Source organism: Bidens hawaiensis, unplaced genomic scaffold (assembly GCF_021521415.1).
Source record: "Bidens hawaiensis isolate Kalapana, Puna unplaced genomic scaffold, B.hawaiensis_p1.1 tig00023985_1, whole genome shotgun sequence".
NCBI lineage: Eukaryota > Viridiplantae > Streptophyta > Magnoliopsida > Asterales > Asteraceae > Bidens > Bidens hawaiensis.
In genome coordinates, this window is record NW_027493769.1 from 209,659 (window position 1) to 227,685 (window position 18,027).

Here is an 18,027-nt window from a genome sequence, read left to right on the forward strand (position 1 = left end):
GGAGACTTGAGAAGCCCTTCATGTTTTTTTTTTTTTTTTTTTTTTTTTTTTTTTTTTTTTTTGTAGTTTGTATCTCATCTTGTAAACTTGTAAATTTCAATGCTTTTGAATGAAATTCTGTTTTTCCCTTCTTCGCATCTTGCGCATTCCCATTCATGTCTTTATGTCGCATGTTTGCTTGTTGAATATAAGATATGCTTGCACGTTGGAATAAGAACAAGGTTGTAAGGAATTTATTATACTTAACCCTTGTCATATTGTAAGTGACTTTGCCATATCTTGATTATGTTGACACGTGTCTTGGCGCTTTCATTATTCCTCTTTTGCGCGACGTTATCGCGCGTTTATGGAATTATGAGTTTTTTAGCCTTACGCGTCAATGTGTTGCTCAGATATCCATTACAATTTTATGCGCGACCTCGACCTGAGACCTTAACAACTATATTTTGGCATTTGCTTTGCCTTAGTTGTGTTTAGGTGTTTTATGGTCAGGCTGCGCAGTATGTAGGATGGATGTTGTGAGTGATTTGAGCTAAGGCTCACATTATTGGGCTAAGGCCCTGACGTTTTAGAGTTAAGACTCTTTAACGCGTTTGCGCATTTATGTTTTACTTCGTTTTATTTTGTTTTGATGTAAATACAATGTTATCATATTGCTCAAAATTAATAAAGGGAAGTGTGAAACATGTATGCGAAAGGTAATAGAATTGGGCTAAGGCCCTGACGCTTTAGAGTTAAGACTCCTTAACGCGTTTGAGCTTGAAGCTCGCGCATGTATGTTTTACCTCGTTTTATTTCGTTTTGATGTCAATACAATGTTGTGATATTGCTCAAAACTAATAAAGGGAGGTGTGAAACATGTATGCAAAAGGTAATAGAATCCACATTAATAGAAGATAGCGCGTATCATTATTCATAATGGCTTAAAAAGCCTTGATTACAAACTTGACATTTACATGAAACATTTTCTAAGCTGTGCCGCGTTCCATGCGCGCGGGATCTTCTTTCCATTCAAATCTTTTAAAGCATATGCGCCTTTCCCCAATTCTTCTGAGATTTGATAAGGTCCCTCCCAATTGGGGGACATTTTTCCCGGGGGTATCGCGCGGCTAGCTTCATTGTTTCGAAGGACAAATTCATTTTTCTTGAAGTGGCATTCTTTCACGCGCTGGTTGTAATATTTTTCCAGCTTTTTCTTGTACTTGGCTTCACTGATGATAGCCGCCTCTCTGCGCCCTTCAAGTAAGTTGAGATCCAACCTCCTTTCGCGCTCGTTATCCGTCTTGTTCATCATGAGCACTCTATGGGATGGGCATCCAATTTCTGCTGGAATCATTGCCTCTGTTCCATATGTTAGGCTGAACGGGGATTCGCCATTGCTGGTTTTGCTTAATGTCCTGTGTGCCCACAGGACATTAGGTAGCTCTTCAACCCACGAATGGGATTCTCCCTCCAACCTTTTTTTTAGCCCATTTAACAAGCTTTGATTCGCGCGCTCCACTTGGCCATTCCCCTGAGGGTGATATACCGAAGTGAAGATTTGGTTGATGCGCAATTCCTTGAGCCAGCTGGATAACTTCTTGTCAGTGAATTGCTTGCCATTATCGCTCACAATTTCCATGGGCAAGCCAAAACGGCATATGATGTGGCTCCAGATAAACTGCTTCATCGCTTCGGCTGTGATTTTTGCTAGTGGCTTGGCTTCAACCCATTTCGTGAAATAGTCTACTGCCACTACCAAAAATTTTACCCGCCCTTGCGCTTGCGGTAGGGGACCCACAATATCGATTGCCCATTTGTGGAAAGGCCATGCGGAGGTCACCGGAATCAAGTTGTTCTTTGGCCGCATGGTGTTTGGCGCATAGCTCTGACATGGTTTGCATTTTTGGATCTCTTTTAGAGCGTCCAAGTACATGCCAGGCCAATAGTAACCTGCGCTCATTGCCTTGGCAACCACCATGCGCGGGCCAGCATGTATTTCACAGATTCCTTCATGTATCTCTCTGATCACATAGCTTGCTTCCTCTGCATCTAGGCATTTCATGAGCGGCCCAAGATAAGAGCGTCGATACAATGTACCATCAAGCAGTTCATAGTTCTGCGCCTTGTGTCTTATCTTCCTCGCTTGCGCGCGATCATCTGGTACCTTTCCCTCCTTCAAGAATTCCATTATTGGAGTTATCAATGATGAAGGGGTTGTATGAGTTACCAGGACAGACTTCGCTACCACCGACGGGTTGCTCATTACTTCTACCCTGACATCTTTGCCAAAGTGATCAAAACTGGTTGATGCCATCTTACTCAGCGCGTCTGCAGATTTGTTTTCACTGCGCGGAATATGAACAATTCTGAAGCAGTCAAATTGCTCGATGAGCTTTTTCGCCTGCTCTAGATATAGAGGCATGGTGTTCTCCTTGGCATCATAAAGGCCATTGACCTGTGCTGCTACCAAGTATGAATCAACATGTGCCTCTAGCTTTTTAACTCCGAGTTTTTGCGCGATGCGCAGGCCAGCCAGCAGGGCTTCATACTCAGCCTCATTGTTGGTGCTTTTGAAGTCCAACCTGATGGCGTAAGTATATTCATGATTCTCTGGATCCACCAGTTTTAAGCCTGCGCCGGACCCTTCGTTGTTTGAAGCTCCGTCAGTGAACAATCTCCAAACATTTTCTTCATCATTGGCTCGCGGAGGGTCTACCTCGCGCTGAGCCTCTTCAACTCTTCCTTCGGGGACCTCGGCTATGAAATCAGCCAAGACTTGTCCCGTTATTGCTGGACGGGGCTTATAGGCGATCGTGTGCTCGCCTAATTCCAGCGCCCACTTTGTAAGCCTTCCCGAGAGCGCGGGGCGCCGCAAAACTTGCTGGATGTTGTAACCCGTCAGAACTTCAATGGGATGACCATTGAAATATCTATGAAGCTTGCGCGACGCGTGTGTTAGTGATAAAACTAACTTTTCCATGATGGAGTAGCGCGTCTCTGGATCTGTCAGCACCCGACTCACATAGTATATTGGCGTTTGGATTCCCTTGCGATCCACCAACAATACTGCGCCGATGGCGCGCTCTCCTGCTGATAGGTATAATGTCAAAGTTTCACCAGGAAGTGGAGCTGTGAGCGCGGGGAGAGTTATCAAACATTCTTTTATCTCCCTGAAAGCTTGCTCGGCCTCAGGAGTCCATTTGAATTGGCTTTTCTTTAGACAATTCCTCAATGTGTTGACAAATGGGGTAGATTTGCTTGCATGGTTCGCTAGGAACCTGTTGATTGAAACCAATCTACCATTCAGCTTCTGGACTTCTTTCATGGTGGATGGCGAGGGCATGTCCAGGATGGCCTCCACCTTCTCAGGGTTCACCTTGAAACCATCCTTGGTGACCATTACACCTAGAAATTTTCCCTCTAGTACGCCGAAAGTACATTTGCTCGGATTGAGCTTCATGTTAACTTCCTTTAGGCGCCCAAGGGTTTCTTCGATGTCTTTGAGCATTTGCTTTTCCTCCCTGCTCTTGATCACCAAATCATCCACATAGACTTCTAGGTTTCTTCCGATTTGCTCGCTGAAAACGGCATCCATAAGTCTTTGGTAGGTGGCGCCCGCATTCTTCAAACCAAAGGGCATTTTTGTGTAACAAAAAACACCCTTGTCGGTTCTGAATGCGGTCTTGTCCTCATCTTGTGGTGCCATTTGAATCTGGTGATAGCCCTTGTAGGCATCCAGGAAACATTTGAGTTTGAATGGCGCCACGGAGTCCACCTTTGCATCGATGTTTGGTAGGGGGTAACAATCCTTTGGGCACACTTTGTTGAGGTCCTTGAAGTCAATGCACATCCTCCATGACCCGTTACTTTTCTTTACCATCACAGGATTGGCTACCCATGTCTGGTATCGTATCGGGCGGATGATGTTTGCGCGCAGTAAATCCTCAACTTGCTCATTCATGGCCCTCGCTTTCTCATCCCCCATGACTCTCTTCTTTTGAGCAATTGGCTCTACAAACTTGAAGGTGTTGAGAGAATGCTGAGCCAGGTTTCGCGGAACCCCAGTCATATCAGAGTGTTGCCACGCGAAGACCGACATATATGCTGTGAGCAATCTTTTCATTCTCACCCTCGTGTCGTCTGATATCGTAGCGCCAATTGTGATTTTTTGCTCCGGGAATTTCGGGTTGAGAATCCATTCCTCTGGCGCGTCTTCTGCCATTGGAATTTTCATTCTCCCCTCCCGCGGAGTACTTGTCACTGCGCACAAATGATCTCTGTATACAAAAGTTACACCTGTTGTTGTTGGGAACCCCAACGCGCCGTGCGCTGGCGACGGTATGGCGTTAAATTGGGCAATCGTTCCCCTACCCAAGATCATATTGTGGCAAGAAGTGGTGGGCAGGACCAAGAAGTTGACAACTTCGGCTCGCTTGTGTTTCTCATCCCCCATAGTTAGCTCAAATTGTATTTGACCTAGGGGATGAATGATTTCATTTGAAACACCAGAGATTGGTGCATTCACAATTTCAAGCCTCGCTTGGTCTGCCGGATCCAGTTTTCTGAAACATTGCTCATACATGATGTCTGATTCGCTGCCAGTGTCCACCAGGACTTTTGACACTTCGTAATGAGCAATGTGTGTAGTGATAACAAGAGGACTGCTGATGGAAGGGCCTCCCTTGATTCTTGGGAATATGACTTGCTGCTCGCGCCAATCTCCTTGGATTTGCGCGCTTCTCTTTCTTGATGTCTGCCCTTGCCTTCCTCCCTCGGCTACACAGATTCTTTTGTACTTTTTGCTGGCTGAGGCTCCTGATTGTTCATCATCTGGTCTTGAGTTTTTCACTAGGTGAGCCAGCTTGCCTGATTTCACGCCCTTCTCAATTGCGTCCTTCAAGTGGTGGCATGCATCAGTGTTGTGTCCTGTGGATTTGTGAAACTCACAGTACTTGCCACTGTCTGATGGTCCCTTGTAGTGTAGTGGCTTGGGGCTTTTGAATTGGACATTCTCAGTGTTTAACACCTGTGAAGGCGTTTTAGTGAGGGGAGTCCATATTCTTGGCAGAGGTCTGCTAGGATCTCTGCCGCCCTCCCTTTTGTCACCCTCCCCGCGATTACGGACGTCTTTTTGGGGCTGGGGTGAGCTTGGTTGCGCCTGCTTTTCTGCGGAAGAAAAACTGGTTGGTTGCAACCTGGACCATACAGAGTTCTGCTTGCCCCTCTTTTCTTTGCTGCGCGGTGACTCAGCTTGATGCGCTCTTTCTCTTGCCCTATCTTGGGCAATTTGTTTTTCATTCCTCGCGAAAACTCGCGATGCTTCCATTAACTTGGCCCACGTGGTGGGCATGCCATCTCTGCTTACGAGAGCTCGGCGGAGTTGATCACTGCGCGCGCCTTGTATAAAGGCCACGCGCAGTAGTTGTTCAGTGATCCCTCCGATCGCCAGAGACTCCTGATTGAAACGAGTGATGTAGTCTTCAATCGTTTCATCATTCCTGCGCACGCAGTGCATGATGTCATCAGGGTCGCGCGTGTGTCTGCGCTGCTGTACGAAGTGGGCTTGGAATTTTTCCAATAGTTCCTCGAACCCATCAATTTGCCCAGTCGGCAAGCTCTCGAACCAGACACGCGCCGCGCCCGTGAGGCAGCGAGCAAACATGTGACACCATGTTGGCATCGTCCAGCTCTCTAGGTTTCCCGTGTTGTAAAAACCTTGCAAGAAATCGTCTGGATCTGTTGTGCCGTCATATTTACCCAAACCACTTGGCATCTTTGTTTTGTGCTGGATGGGAGCCTGCGCGATGCGCGCAGTGAACTTTGAATGTTTCACCAAGATGGCTGGTCTATACGGTGTGGTTACGTCCACTTGCCCTCTAACTGGTGGGCTGTACGGCATGTGCAGATCCAGATCGGCTCTGGCTCCAGGCGCCATGTTCACAGGCGCGCGGAGCTGTGAGCCTCCTGCATGAGTATCTCGTGTCTTCCTCATGCTGTGCACTTCTTCATCACTGAACTCAGTGTGTGCAGTGTGAACAGAATGTCCTTCTTCCGGCGCGCGCGGCCTTTTTGTTCCATGAACAGTTTGCTTATCCAGCGCTTGCCTTTGTGTTAAGTCGGCTAGCTTTTTCTGTTTGACCATCTCATTATACTTGTCCATTAGACGCCGCTGCTCGTTTATGAGCCATTCTTTAGGATCATTTGTTTCATCTTCTGGACCCATTGGTCCTTTTTGCTTCGCGCCGGCAAGATTTTGTAACGTAAGATCGTCTGGAGGAGTTTCAGTCTGGTCATGAGGAGTTGTGATGAAAGGACGGTTACTGGTGGCGCGCGTAGAATCACGCGGCGCCCTCAGAAACTGTTGTCCCTCATTAACATCCTCACGTTCAATATCCTCCAGAACTTGATCAACGTTATGAACGCCAGAAACCATGGTGAAAATTGGTTTTTTTATAGATCTGATGAGATCTTGTTGCCGTTGTAACAGTGGATGGCGCCAATGAAGAAGCGTGGATCGACTCACTGGTAGACGATCTACTTTCCTCGGGTGTGATTATACTATTTCACCGATGGTTTTCTTGGATCTGGGTTCTTCCACCTACAAAATGAACAGCACCGTCAACTTACCCCTCAGAAAGGGACAGAGGGGTCCTCTTTGGGGTAACCCTCCGGTGTGAGAATAAGTATTTGTGGAGAAGATAATAATATGAGAGTAAGGAAATCTGGAGAGTATTGCTTGATAGCTGAATACTCTGTGATTGAATATGATTGTGTATGTTACTGGCTGTAACTGTCTGTGATTGAATGTAATTGAATATGATTGAATGTGAATGAATGAGTCTGTCTCCTTGTGGAGTTGATGCTGTATTTATAGTGCTAGGGTTTCCACTGATTGGGCTCAGCCTTGTTGGCCTCCTCCAATCGCTTTGCGCCACGTGTCCTCTGGGACACCTGGTGCTTTCTCATTGGTTATAATCACGTGGTAGCACATGTGTCATGCTGAGTTGTCCACCTTTCATTTGGCAGCTGTCAACATCAGCATATTCTTATTCCTTAAAAAGATACCTTCTGGAAGGTTGTCTGACGTGCACAATCAGGGTTGCCCTAATCCTGATTTGGATAAGGACGAGGTTGATTATGTGCATGTGTGATATGCGCCAATCCTGAGGATGCGCGAGGTCTTCTCTTTATTCTCACGCGCAGATGTTTCATGCGCAGATGTGATATGCACGAGCATGTGATATGCGCCGCGCGCTGATGCGCCGCGCGCATATGTGATGCGCGAGCATATGTGTGCCTGGGCATATGATGCCTGAGCATGTGTGGTGCCTGGGCATATGATGCCTGAGCATGTGATGCATGAGCATATGTGATATGCGCAATGCGCATAGGTTTTGGCTTTGTGCCTTCGTAATGTCTTGATTTCAAGCCTGTTGTCTATATCTTGTGGGTTGACCCGCCTCGCTTGGTGTTGAGGCGGGTACATACCTCTTCATTACTCGTCTAATCTTTTATCACATTTTAACTTTTACTCGTCTAAATCTTAGAATATTTTCATTATGTATGAATAATACTAAATACATGAATGTCTAGATGATATGATGTTGCTATCATTTTAGCTTAAGTATCATTAATGGTAAAAGTTTGTATACATTAATATATACACGATTTAGTGTTAATAATAAAATTCGTATATGGGTGTAAGTAATTTGTTTGTGACATACTGACATGACACATCTACAAATTGTTGCAAAATACCAAAGTGAACGAGATCATCGAACAAATCAGATGCTTCTTAATATTATCGATAAAATTTGGAAATGAACAAGTAAAAAACTTTTGATCGAAGACACGAGCTTATATTATATGAACCCTAAATCCCCAATTTAGCCGTTAACGAACTGGTAACAAACTCTCTTAAAATATTCACACTATTAGTCCCTAACGAATAGGAAACTAATCAAACACTAGCCAAAGTTCACAAGCTGCTGCCACATCTTTTCAAAATGACAAACTAGCCCCTTTAACTTTGTTGACTTTAGTTATTTTTGACGGTTAACACCAAGAAAAATATTATTTTTTTGTATGTTAACTTTTTTTTATATGGCAAATTGAAAATAAACAATCTCATCTTTTGTTTATTGGCCAATAATAATCTGCCATTAAAAATTTCTGCCAACAGTCCAACATGTCAACTATTTTTTTCTCAATAAACCACTGTTTAAAAACACTTAAAGTCATTAAGTTAATTTCTGAATTTCAAACCAATGTTTAGGGCTTTTGATCATAAAAAGATAGGAGTCGACTAGTATAAAATTTATCTCGAAACGGTGATTCAAATGACTTGATTTTTGTTAATTGAAAATTCTAACACCCGAATTGAAACACTGTTTCGTCGTTTAGATCACCATTTCGAGATAAGTTTTACATCAGTCGACTTGTATCCTTCTTCCGATCAAAAACCCTAAAATATCGGTTTTAAATTCGAAAAAAAAAACTTAACAATGTTGTTTTTAACAGATATTCATTAAGAGAAAAATTTAAATGTGAGATTATTTATTTCTGATTTACCCTTTTATATTAATAGAAAGAACAAGTAAATATAACACACTCTATATTCATTCAAGGGCGAAGCTTCATTGAGGCCCGGGGTCCCCCCTGTTTTTTTGCGCAGTAGTGTAAATTTACCCGTTTTCGGCCGAAAATTTTTATACGTAGTGTAAATGTAGCCTTTTTCGGTCGAAAAATTGAGCCCAACCCCTCTCATTTGTGAAATTTTGTGTATTTTGAGCTCCCCCACCCCCCCCCCCCCCCCTCCCCCAACCCCCCAACGCCTCAGTCCAAACTTCGTCACTCCATTCATTTGTCACTTACCCATTTTCATACCTACCGTATTAAAGTAAATATTTATTTAATTTACCCATTTAAATTTTAACCACCGCTTAAGTAGCCAACCACCAGTGTTCACAGTAGCCTCTCATTAGGTGTTGACCACCATGCAATGAAACACCACTATCACATGAATCAATATTATAGAAACCAATGAGGCTGGTGTACTGGGTTTGATGGTGAAGTAACTATGTGGTCACCACTTTGAGAATTAACCTGTTGTCACAAGAGAGATCATGGTGGGGTTGTTTCTGATTGTAGAGGTAGGTTGTCATAAACAATTTTTTTTTACTTTTATCTTGCAAAACTTAGTAGTTTATCAATCAATCATGCCCAGTAAAATCCCACCGACAGCAAAGCTATAAGTAGGGTCTGGGGAGGGTGGGATGTAGGCACACCGTACCTCTATCCAAAGGAATAGAGAGGTGGCTTCCAGAGAGACCTTCGGCTCTAAGTACATGTGAATGAAGCAAAATAAAGGAAATCAAAGTTTAACAGTTATATAAAAACTACTACTAATTATAATAATATTAATAATAAGATCACAGTTTAACAGCTATATAAAAGCTAATAATAATTATAATAATAATAATAATATATGTAAGGGAAATACCATTATGATATGTGACCTAAATAAGTTAAGTCTAAGCCCTAAGGTATTCAATTCTCTCTAAAAATCCTTAACTTTAATTCTACTTCTCCACGAATTCCTATCCTCAACCATGTCCTCGGAGAGGTTTAGGTCTATCAAATCATGCCTAATCCTCTCATTCCAAGTCAATTTCGGTCGTCCTCTACCCCTCCTCCCCTCTATAGTAATGTTTTCTACGGATCTAACAGGATTCGTCGTCTGTCTTCTCTTTACATGTCCAAACCATCTCAATCTCCACTCTCTTATCTTGTCTGCTATGTTCGCCACCCCAAATCTCTCGCGAAACACACCGTTTCTTATTCGGTCTAGCCTTGTGTGCCCACACATCCAACGTAGCATTCTCATTTCTGCTACCTCCATCTTCCGCACTTGTGCCTTCTTGATGGCCCAACAATCTGTTCCATATAGCATTGCAGGTCTAACTGCCACCCTATAGAATTTTCCCTTTAGTTTAGTCGGGAAACTCTTGTCGCACAATATACCTGTGGCTGCTTTCCATCTACACCATCCTACCTGAACTCGGTGGGTCACATCACTGTCTAATTCCCCATCGCTCTGTACAAATGATCCTAAATACTTGAACTTCGTTACCTGCGGGACCACCTGCCCTTCAATTGTGATCTGTGCGTCTTCATTGTCGTTTATCCCACCAAAATCACAGTGGAGGTACTCCGTCTTAGATCGGCTAATCTTTAAACCTTTTGTCTCTAAGGTTGTTCGCCACTCCTCAAGCCTCATGTTTAGATCTTGTTTTTTCTCAGCAAGTAACACAATATCGTCTGCGAACATCATGCACCACGGAAGAGTCCCCTGAATCGACTTTGACAACTCATCCAAGACTACTGCAAAAAGAAACGGGCTCAACGCTGACCCCTGGTGAAGACCTACCTCTATAGGAAAGAAATCAGTATCCCCCACTGGCGCACGGACACTTGTTTCACTCCTGGTATACATATCCATAATTATCTCTATGATTTCCTGGGCACTCTTCTACCCTCCAAGCACTCCCAGAGCACCTGTCGTGGCACACTGTCGTAGGCCTTTTCTAGGTCAATAAACACCATATGTAGATCACGTTTCTTCTCCCTATACTTTTCCATTAATCTTCTTATAAGGTGTATTGCCTCTGTGGTGGAACGCCCCGGCATGAAGCCAAATTGGTTGACCGTAACTTGAGTTTCTCATCTAAGTTTAACCTCAATCACTCTTTCCCATAGCTTCATAGTATGACTTAGTAGTTTGATTCCTCGGTAGTTACCACAACATTGGGCGTCTCCTTTGTTCTTATAGATAGGAACTACAACGCTGCTCCTCCACTGGTCTGGCATCTTACCTGATTTGAGAATACTATTGAACAGAGTAGTTAACCACATGACTCCTTCCTCCCCGAGACACTTCCACACCTAGATGGGTATGTTGTCTGGGCCAACCGCCTTAGACCTTCCCATCCTCCTAAGTGCATCCTTCACCTCTTCTCGTGTGATCCGTTGGCAGTAGCAGTTATTCGATTGTTGTCGTTGAAAGTTTGTGTTGTCATTTTCTTCTTGGTAAGCTCTCCCATTGTTAAAAAGATTGTGGAAGTAGGTTTGCCATCTTAGCTTGATGTCCTGCTCCTTGACCAGTACATGCCCATCTGTATCCTTTATGAACTTCACCGGTCCTAGATCTTGCCTTCTACGCTCCCTGGCTTTGGCAATCTTAAACATAGCATGTTCCCCCTCTTTTGTTTCTAGACTTTCATACATCCGTTTAAAGGCCGCCTTCTTTGCTTCCGCCACTGCCTTCTTCGCCTCTATCTTGGCCGTTTTGTAGTTGTCCCTCAATTTCACTCGCTCCTCCTCATTCGTGCACCTCATTAGCTCCCTAAAACATCCTTGTTTGTCCCTTATCTTGTCTTGCACTGCGTCATTCCACCACCAAGACTCCTTATGCCCACTTGTCTTTCCTGTTGTGACCCCGAGAGTCTCCTTTGCTACTTGGATGATGTTTGTCTCCATAGCTTCCCATATATGCGTTGAGTCCCCATTTAGTCGAGCCCGCGTATGCAGTAAGAGTTTATCCTTAAACAGTAGGAGATTTTCGTCCTTCAAATTTCCCCATCGAATTCTTGGTGTACCTTTCTTCTCTCGAACAGTCAGCTTATTTCTGAAGGTTATATCTGTCACTAGTAGTCGATGTTGAGTCACAACTGCCTCCCCAGGTATGACTTTGCAGTCCTTCCACCAACGTCGGTCTCCTTGCCTCATCAAAAAGTAGTCAATTTGCGTGTAGCGTCCGCCACTGCTAAAAGTGATTAAATGAGAATCTTGTTTCCTAAAATAAGAATTTATAATACCTAGGTCATGTGCCACCGCAAACTCTAGAAGATCTGTTCCGGTCTCATTCCTATCACCAAAACCGAAACCCCCATGTACGGCTTGAAAACCATCGTTAGGCTTACCAATGTGTCCATTAAAATCATCTCCTATGCAAATCCTCTCCCCCTAGGTATGCCCCCTACCACTGCGTCTAGGCAATCCCAAAATTCTCTCTTTTCCTGATCCCCTAGGCCTACATGAGGCGCGTAGGCGGAGACTACTGTCATTACTTCCTCTCCTAGTACTAATTTCAACACCATAATCCTGTCATTATGTCTTATCACCTCCACCACACTAGTGTGTATTTCCTTAGCCACTAGAAACCCCACTCCATTCCTAGCTCCATCAGACCCCGAGTACCACAACTTATACCCATTACACTCAGCCCCTCTATGTCCTTTCCACTTAGTCTCCTGGAGGCATGCTATCTGAACCCTACGTCTTTTAAGCACATCTACCAATTCTAGCAACTTACCATTTAATGTTCCTACATTCCAAGAAGCCAAACGCAATATACGCTCCCTATCTTTAGTCTTTCCTACACCCCTCGTTTCAGGACATGGTATCAAGTAATAGTCATGGTTCCTACGCTCTATGGTTGCAACTAATCACACAAACACAAGCAATAGAACACCAAATCAATAATAATAATAATAATAGTAACAAAAACTAATAATAATAATAATAATAATAGTGTGTAGCAATAACAATAATAGTCAAGAGATCTTAAAATGAAAATAACTCCAAAGATCCGGATCACGTATGTTCTAATGATAATAATAATAATAATAATACTAATAATAATAATAGTGAGAAAGGAACGAGTATACCGTGAAGATGATGCAGCCAGGTTACAAGAAGCTCACTCTTTTGCTTCAGCGTCGTGGCGGCAGCTTGTGTTAATGCGGAATAAGAAGAGCAGCCAGCAGCTTGCGAAAGGCCGGCAGCGTGAGAACGGTGTGTTGAATAAGCAGAGCAGCCAGCAGCGTCGTGTGGTAAAAATAGAAGATGATGCAACGGTGGACGTAAGTGCAGCAGATACCTATGGTGGTTGGCGGCGGAGCTCCGACGCAAATCACCTCGGTAACGAGTATTAGCCTTACGAATCGAAGATCTGTAGTTCAATTGAAGCTAAAGAAGCTAAATAAACGTGAAACTGAAAACCCTAGGTAATACGATTGAGGCGAAAAGAGGGATCTGAAACTGAAAAACCTAGGTAATTCTTGCTGATACTGAAAACCCTAGGTAATTCTTGCTGATGAATACGAATCGCCGGAAAAGTAATTCTTGCTGATACTGAAGGAACCAAAACCCAAACCCGACCCGAAAACGGGGTCGCCGGAAAAGTAAAGGCGGCGGTGGTGGTTAGAAGAAGAAGAAGAAAGTTAACAATTACTTTTTTTATAAAATTTAGTAGTTTATCTAATGGTTAAATAATAAAAAATGTATTTAAAAATCTCAATGGTTTAGCATCTATCACTAATTTTGTATTTCTAGCATATATCAAAATACAAAAAATATGTGTCACATAGTAAGAGTTAAGGACTGTATATAGGAGGTGAATGATGTTTGATATTGTGTTAGTTATCGAGACTAAACAAGATCTTAACATGAAGCTAGAGGAGTGGCGAGTAGCTTTAGAGAAGAAATGCTAAATGATTAATCACGCTAAGACCAAGTATCTTCATTGTGAGTTTGATGGTTTAAACGACGGGGATGTCAGATCACCAATGAAGGTCAAGTGGTTTTGCAGTTAACAAAGTTCAAGTATTTAGGATCGTTTGTCCAGATCGATAGGGACATAGATAGTGATGTCGTAGTGTAGATGAAGAGCAGCTATAGGAGTTTTGTGCGACAAGAGGTTTCCAACTAATTAAAGGGAAAATTTTATAGGATCGCGGTTAGACATGCGATGTTATATGGAACAAAGTGTTAAGCCATAAAGAATGCACATGCACGTAAGCTGAGGTTGCAGAGATGAGAATGCTAAAGTGGATATGTGAGATTGCGGGCACACCAAGTTTTACACATGCATCGTAACGATTTGATCAATAATTCCCACAAATTATCTAATTTGAGTTAGTAGATTGCAAGTGTTTCTATAAATGCATGTCGTCTTTGGTTGTATGATTTTCAAATTTGAGGTCTTAATTTTCAAATTTAAGCTCCCCCCCCCCCCCTTTTGTTATAAACACAGACCCTATAAAAAAAGTTGTGTTGTTAACAATATGAATACATGGCTTCTTATACATGTTCTCTATGAATCCCATGTCTTTAGCAACACATGCAGGAATGCATACTCGTAACACACTAGATAAATCCTAAATTAACGTTCAAGGGGGATGTAGCACTCCTCTAATGGAACCAAATGATCAAGTGATGATTACGGAACACTACCCCAACCACATCCATCACGGGAAGATGGGTGATTTTCGTGATAGTGATCACGAGTGTGATGGAGAAGAAAAAGGGGGGGGGGGGTTATTGGGAAATAGCCAGGTGATCAAGTGATTAGCCGGAACCAAGTAATCAAGTGATTATCACTTACACCACCTTGTCTCCCCTTATAAGGAATGTATCGCCCAAATATCACCAAAACTTTTTAGGCGCAATAATCGTGAATGAGAAAACTCCATTTTGTGCATATAAATAATTGTAACCATAACCATATCCAGTAAAATCTCACCCATAGCTAAGCTATTGGTAGCTTATGAAAAAGGTGAGATAAGTGACGAAACTTGTACGAAAACGTCAGGATGATTAAGCTCAAAATTCGGATATAAACAGGTATATATACACTACGCATAGAAATTTTCTAACAAAAACACATAAATTTACACCACTAAGACAAAACGACTCCACCCTTGGATGAGATTTAAGCCAACCATATTCTATATGTATAACTAACTATAGTATTTAATATAGTAATAATAAAAAAAAACATTTTAATTTAACTTGATAGTCGAAAAATATCTAATTTTGTCTCTGAATTTTTTCAGAATATGATTCTACCACCACCACCACCACCACCTGGTGGACCCCTCTCCCGGCATCTACTCCGTAATCCTTTATATTATTTTCTCATCGTTTTGCTACCCCATCTTCAACTTCCACTTTCCACCGGCACCTCACCGGGAATTGCATCCTATCATTCCACTCTTATTATTATTATTATAATTAAGGGAAAATTACTAAATTATTCATTTTAAATAAGGTGGTGTAAATTCCTCAAATGTTCATGATTAATACTATCGAATTATCTCTCAAACTTATCAGACTCATTTATTTTAAACCAGCAGCTACTTGTCATGTATCATGCATATCATTGGACCCTCATATATACAATCGACCTTGCATATATACCGTTGGCCTTGCGAAAATTTAGGAAATAATTTAAAAAATAAACTCTTTTACAAAGAAATTATTAAGTCAAGATCCAACGGAATATTTGTGAGGCTGACATTATATACCATCTTCCGATAGTATATAAGTAAGGCCGACGATATATATCACACGTGACAAATAACTAGTAGTTTTAAATAAGCGAGTCTAAAGAAGTTTAAGAGAGAAACCAAGGTTAGTGGTAATGGGCATTTAAGAAATATATGATGATGAGGCTATCCGTAGTGGGCGAGCAATATAGGGCGAAAGAGCGATTTTTAAAGGAACCCCCCCCCCCCCCCCCCCGCGCCGATATTGGGGCGATTTATTGGGGGAGGGGGCGAGGGATATTTGTCGCCTAACATGTGTTTTCTTTTATTATTATGTATGTGTGTGCGATATATATATACATATATATGTATATGTATAAGGCTACACTATTATTACACTCATAAAACAAAAACTCACTCTTTACTTACTATATATTTACTGAACGTTATTGACACAAAACGTCCAATTTTATAGTCCGCCATTACACATAGGCTAATAGACAAAAGCTTAACTGCATTGATTAAATTGGACATTTTTGAGATTTTCCATTATTATTATTATTATTATTATTATTATTATTATTATCCCTTCACCCCTACTCAACGTTTCCTTCAAATGACCACTTCGTCTTGTATTAACAACCCTCATCTTTTACCTCACACAATGCACCACCATAATAATAATAATTGCATCACCACCATCACCACCACCAATCTCTCAGATCCACCATCAGATTCAGAACTAGACACTATTGACTTCGAGTTTCAACTAGAACAACCAGTCAACATCCTCCCTGCAGACCAACTCTTCTCCGACGGCAAACTCTTTTCCGTCAAATCAGACCCTCCTCCGTTAATTAACGGTGTCTCCGTTATCACCGACTCGTTTTTATACTCTCCGAAGGCACCTAAATGCTCATCAAGTAAATGGAAAGAGCTTCTTGGTTTAAGAAAACTCTATCAAAACAGCAGTAGCAATAGCAACATAAATGGAAACGGAAACGAGAACGTAAACGGTAACGGAAAGAGTACTATGAAATCCATCAAGCACTACTTTCTGTACGGTGCGTCAAAAACATCCACAACAGAATGCTCGTCTGTTAAGTTTCCGTTACTTAACGTTAACGTTAACGTAACAGAAACAGATAACGAGCCTGAGCTTGAGCCTGAACAGGTGGTGGTTACGTCACGTCACTCGTTGTCATCGTCTTCGTCAGGACATGACGCTGACGAGCTTCCTCGGTTATCACTTGATTCCGAGAAGAAGAATAATAATAATACAAATACGAATACGAATACAAATACGAAAAATCCGAGAATGAAACTGGTGAAGACGTGGACGATGTCGAGTGACGGATCGTCACGTGGAGTGTCCACGGAGAGTCCGCGGATGAACTCGTCAGGAAAAATCGTGTTCCATAGTTTGGAGCGGAGTTCGAGTAGCCCGAGTAGTTTTAATGGTGGGCCCAGGTTGAAGCATAGGGGAGTGGAGCGGTCGTACTCGAGTAATGTTAGGATTACTCCGGTTCTTAACGTTCCGGTTTGTTCGCTTAGAGGGTTTCCTTTGTTTTCGTCGTCTCAGAAGAGTGAAGGTTCGAGTAATGGTAATGGTAATGATAATGGGAACAGAGGAAGTAAGAATCAACCGGTGAATAACAGAAGTAAAATAGATCGGTCTTAGTTAAGAAACTGGTAATATCTTTCGATTAATAATCGAAACTGTTAATTAGGTAATCTATTAACCAACATATATCATATTTACGCTCATTTATACCCACATTGCCTGACATCTGATTCCACGCCGTTAGCTCAAAAGTCTTGCTTTATATTGTCAGAAGAGTCGTCAAGATATTAATTAATAATATTCAAATTTTGATCGCAGTGGTCAGAATAACTATAATCATCTGAATAGTTCATGTTGTAGTTCTGAGTCTTCTGACCAATAGTTTTCAAAGTTTGACTTTTTTGGTTAAAACGTTCGTCTGATTATTTTGTGAACGGTCGTTTGTTGGTGTTTTAATATGTTGTTGGTTAATAGATTACTTAATTAATAGGTTCGGTTATAAATCAAAAGATATTACTTGTTTCAGGATTAAGATCCATTTATTAATCAAGATGATTTAAGCATTTAAGGGTTTTTGATATGAATGTAAATATTAAGTTTAACTTTTTGTTTGTTTGAATCTCACTTGTTATTATTTATTATCTTGACTGGTCTAAATATTTCAAATGATTTTGGCATCTTTAGGCTGAGGGGTGTGGGGAGCTCTAATGGGGGCTCCAGTGGGGACTCCAACCAATAATATTATGACGTGTGACAGAGAGAGAAACTGGATAAGGGGGTTGTTGGAGCCCCCGTTGGAGCCCCTGGCCCTGGTATGGGGGGCTTTAATGGGGGCTTTAATGGGGTATAATTATATAGGAAAAATATTTTTTTTTGGGTTTGGTCGGCTCCCAACGGTCAAAAAACCATCAAATCCCGTGCTTTTCTCTCTCTTCTCCCGCTAACCAGCTTGCGCCTGCATGTTTTTCCGCGCTAGCGCCCCGTTAACGCCCCGGTTAGCTCCCCGGTGGTGTGGTGTTAGCGCCAGGGGGCGCGAGCGGAGAGGCTCTAGCGCCCCCGTTGAAGCCCCACACCCCTCAGCCTTATATGATATAGAAGAACGAGACAATAGCATGTTATCTTCCCTGTGCTCTGCTCTGGTCACCTCTGCAT

The 18,027-nt window shown here is 42.3% G+C and overlaps 1 protein-coding gene across 1 annotated transcript; it reads left to right on the forward strand.

The window, feature by feature from the left end:
* Positions 1–15,975: 15,975 nt before the first annotated feature.
* On the forward strand, positions 15,976–16,992 carry LOC143568416 (uncharacterized). Its single transcript, XM_077054579.1, has 2 exons — positions 15,976–16,553; positions 16,629–16,992. The coding sequence occupies exons 1-2, from the start codon at positions 15,976–15,978 to the stop codon at positions 16,990–16,992; spliced, it is 942 nt and encodes a 313-aa protein (XP_076910694.1).
* Positions 16,993–18,027: the final 1,035 nt, after the last annotated feature.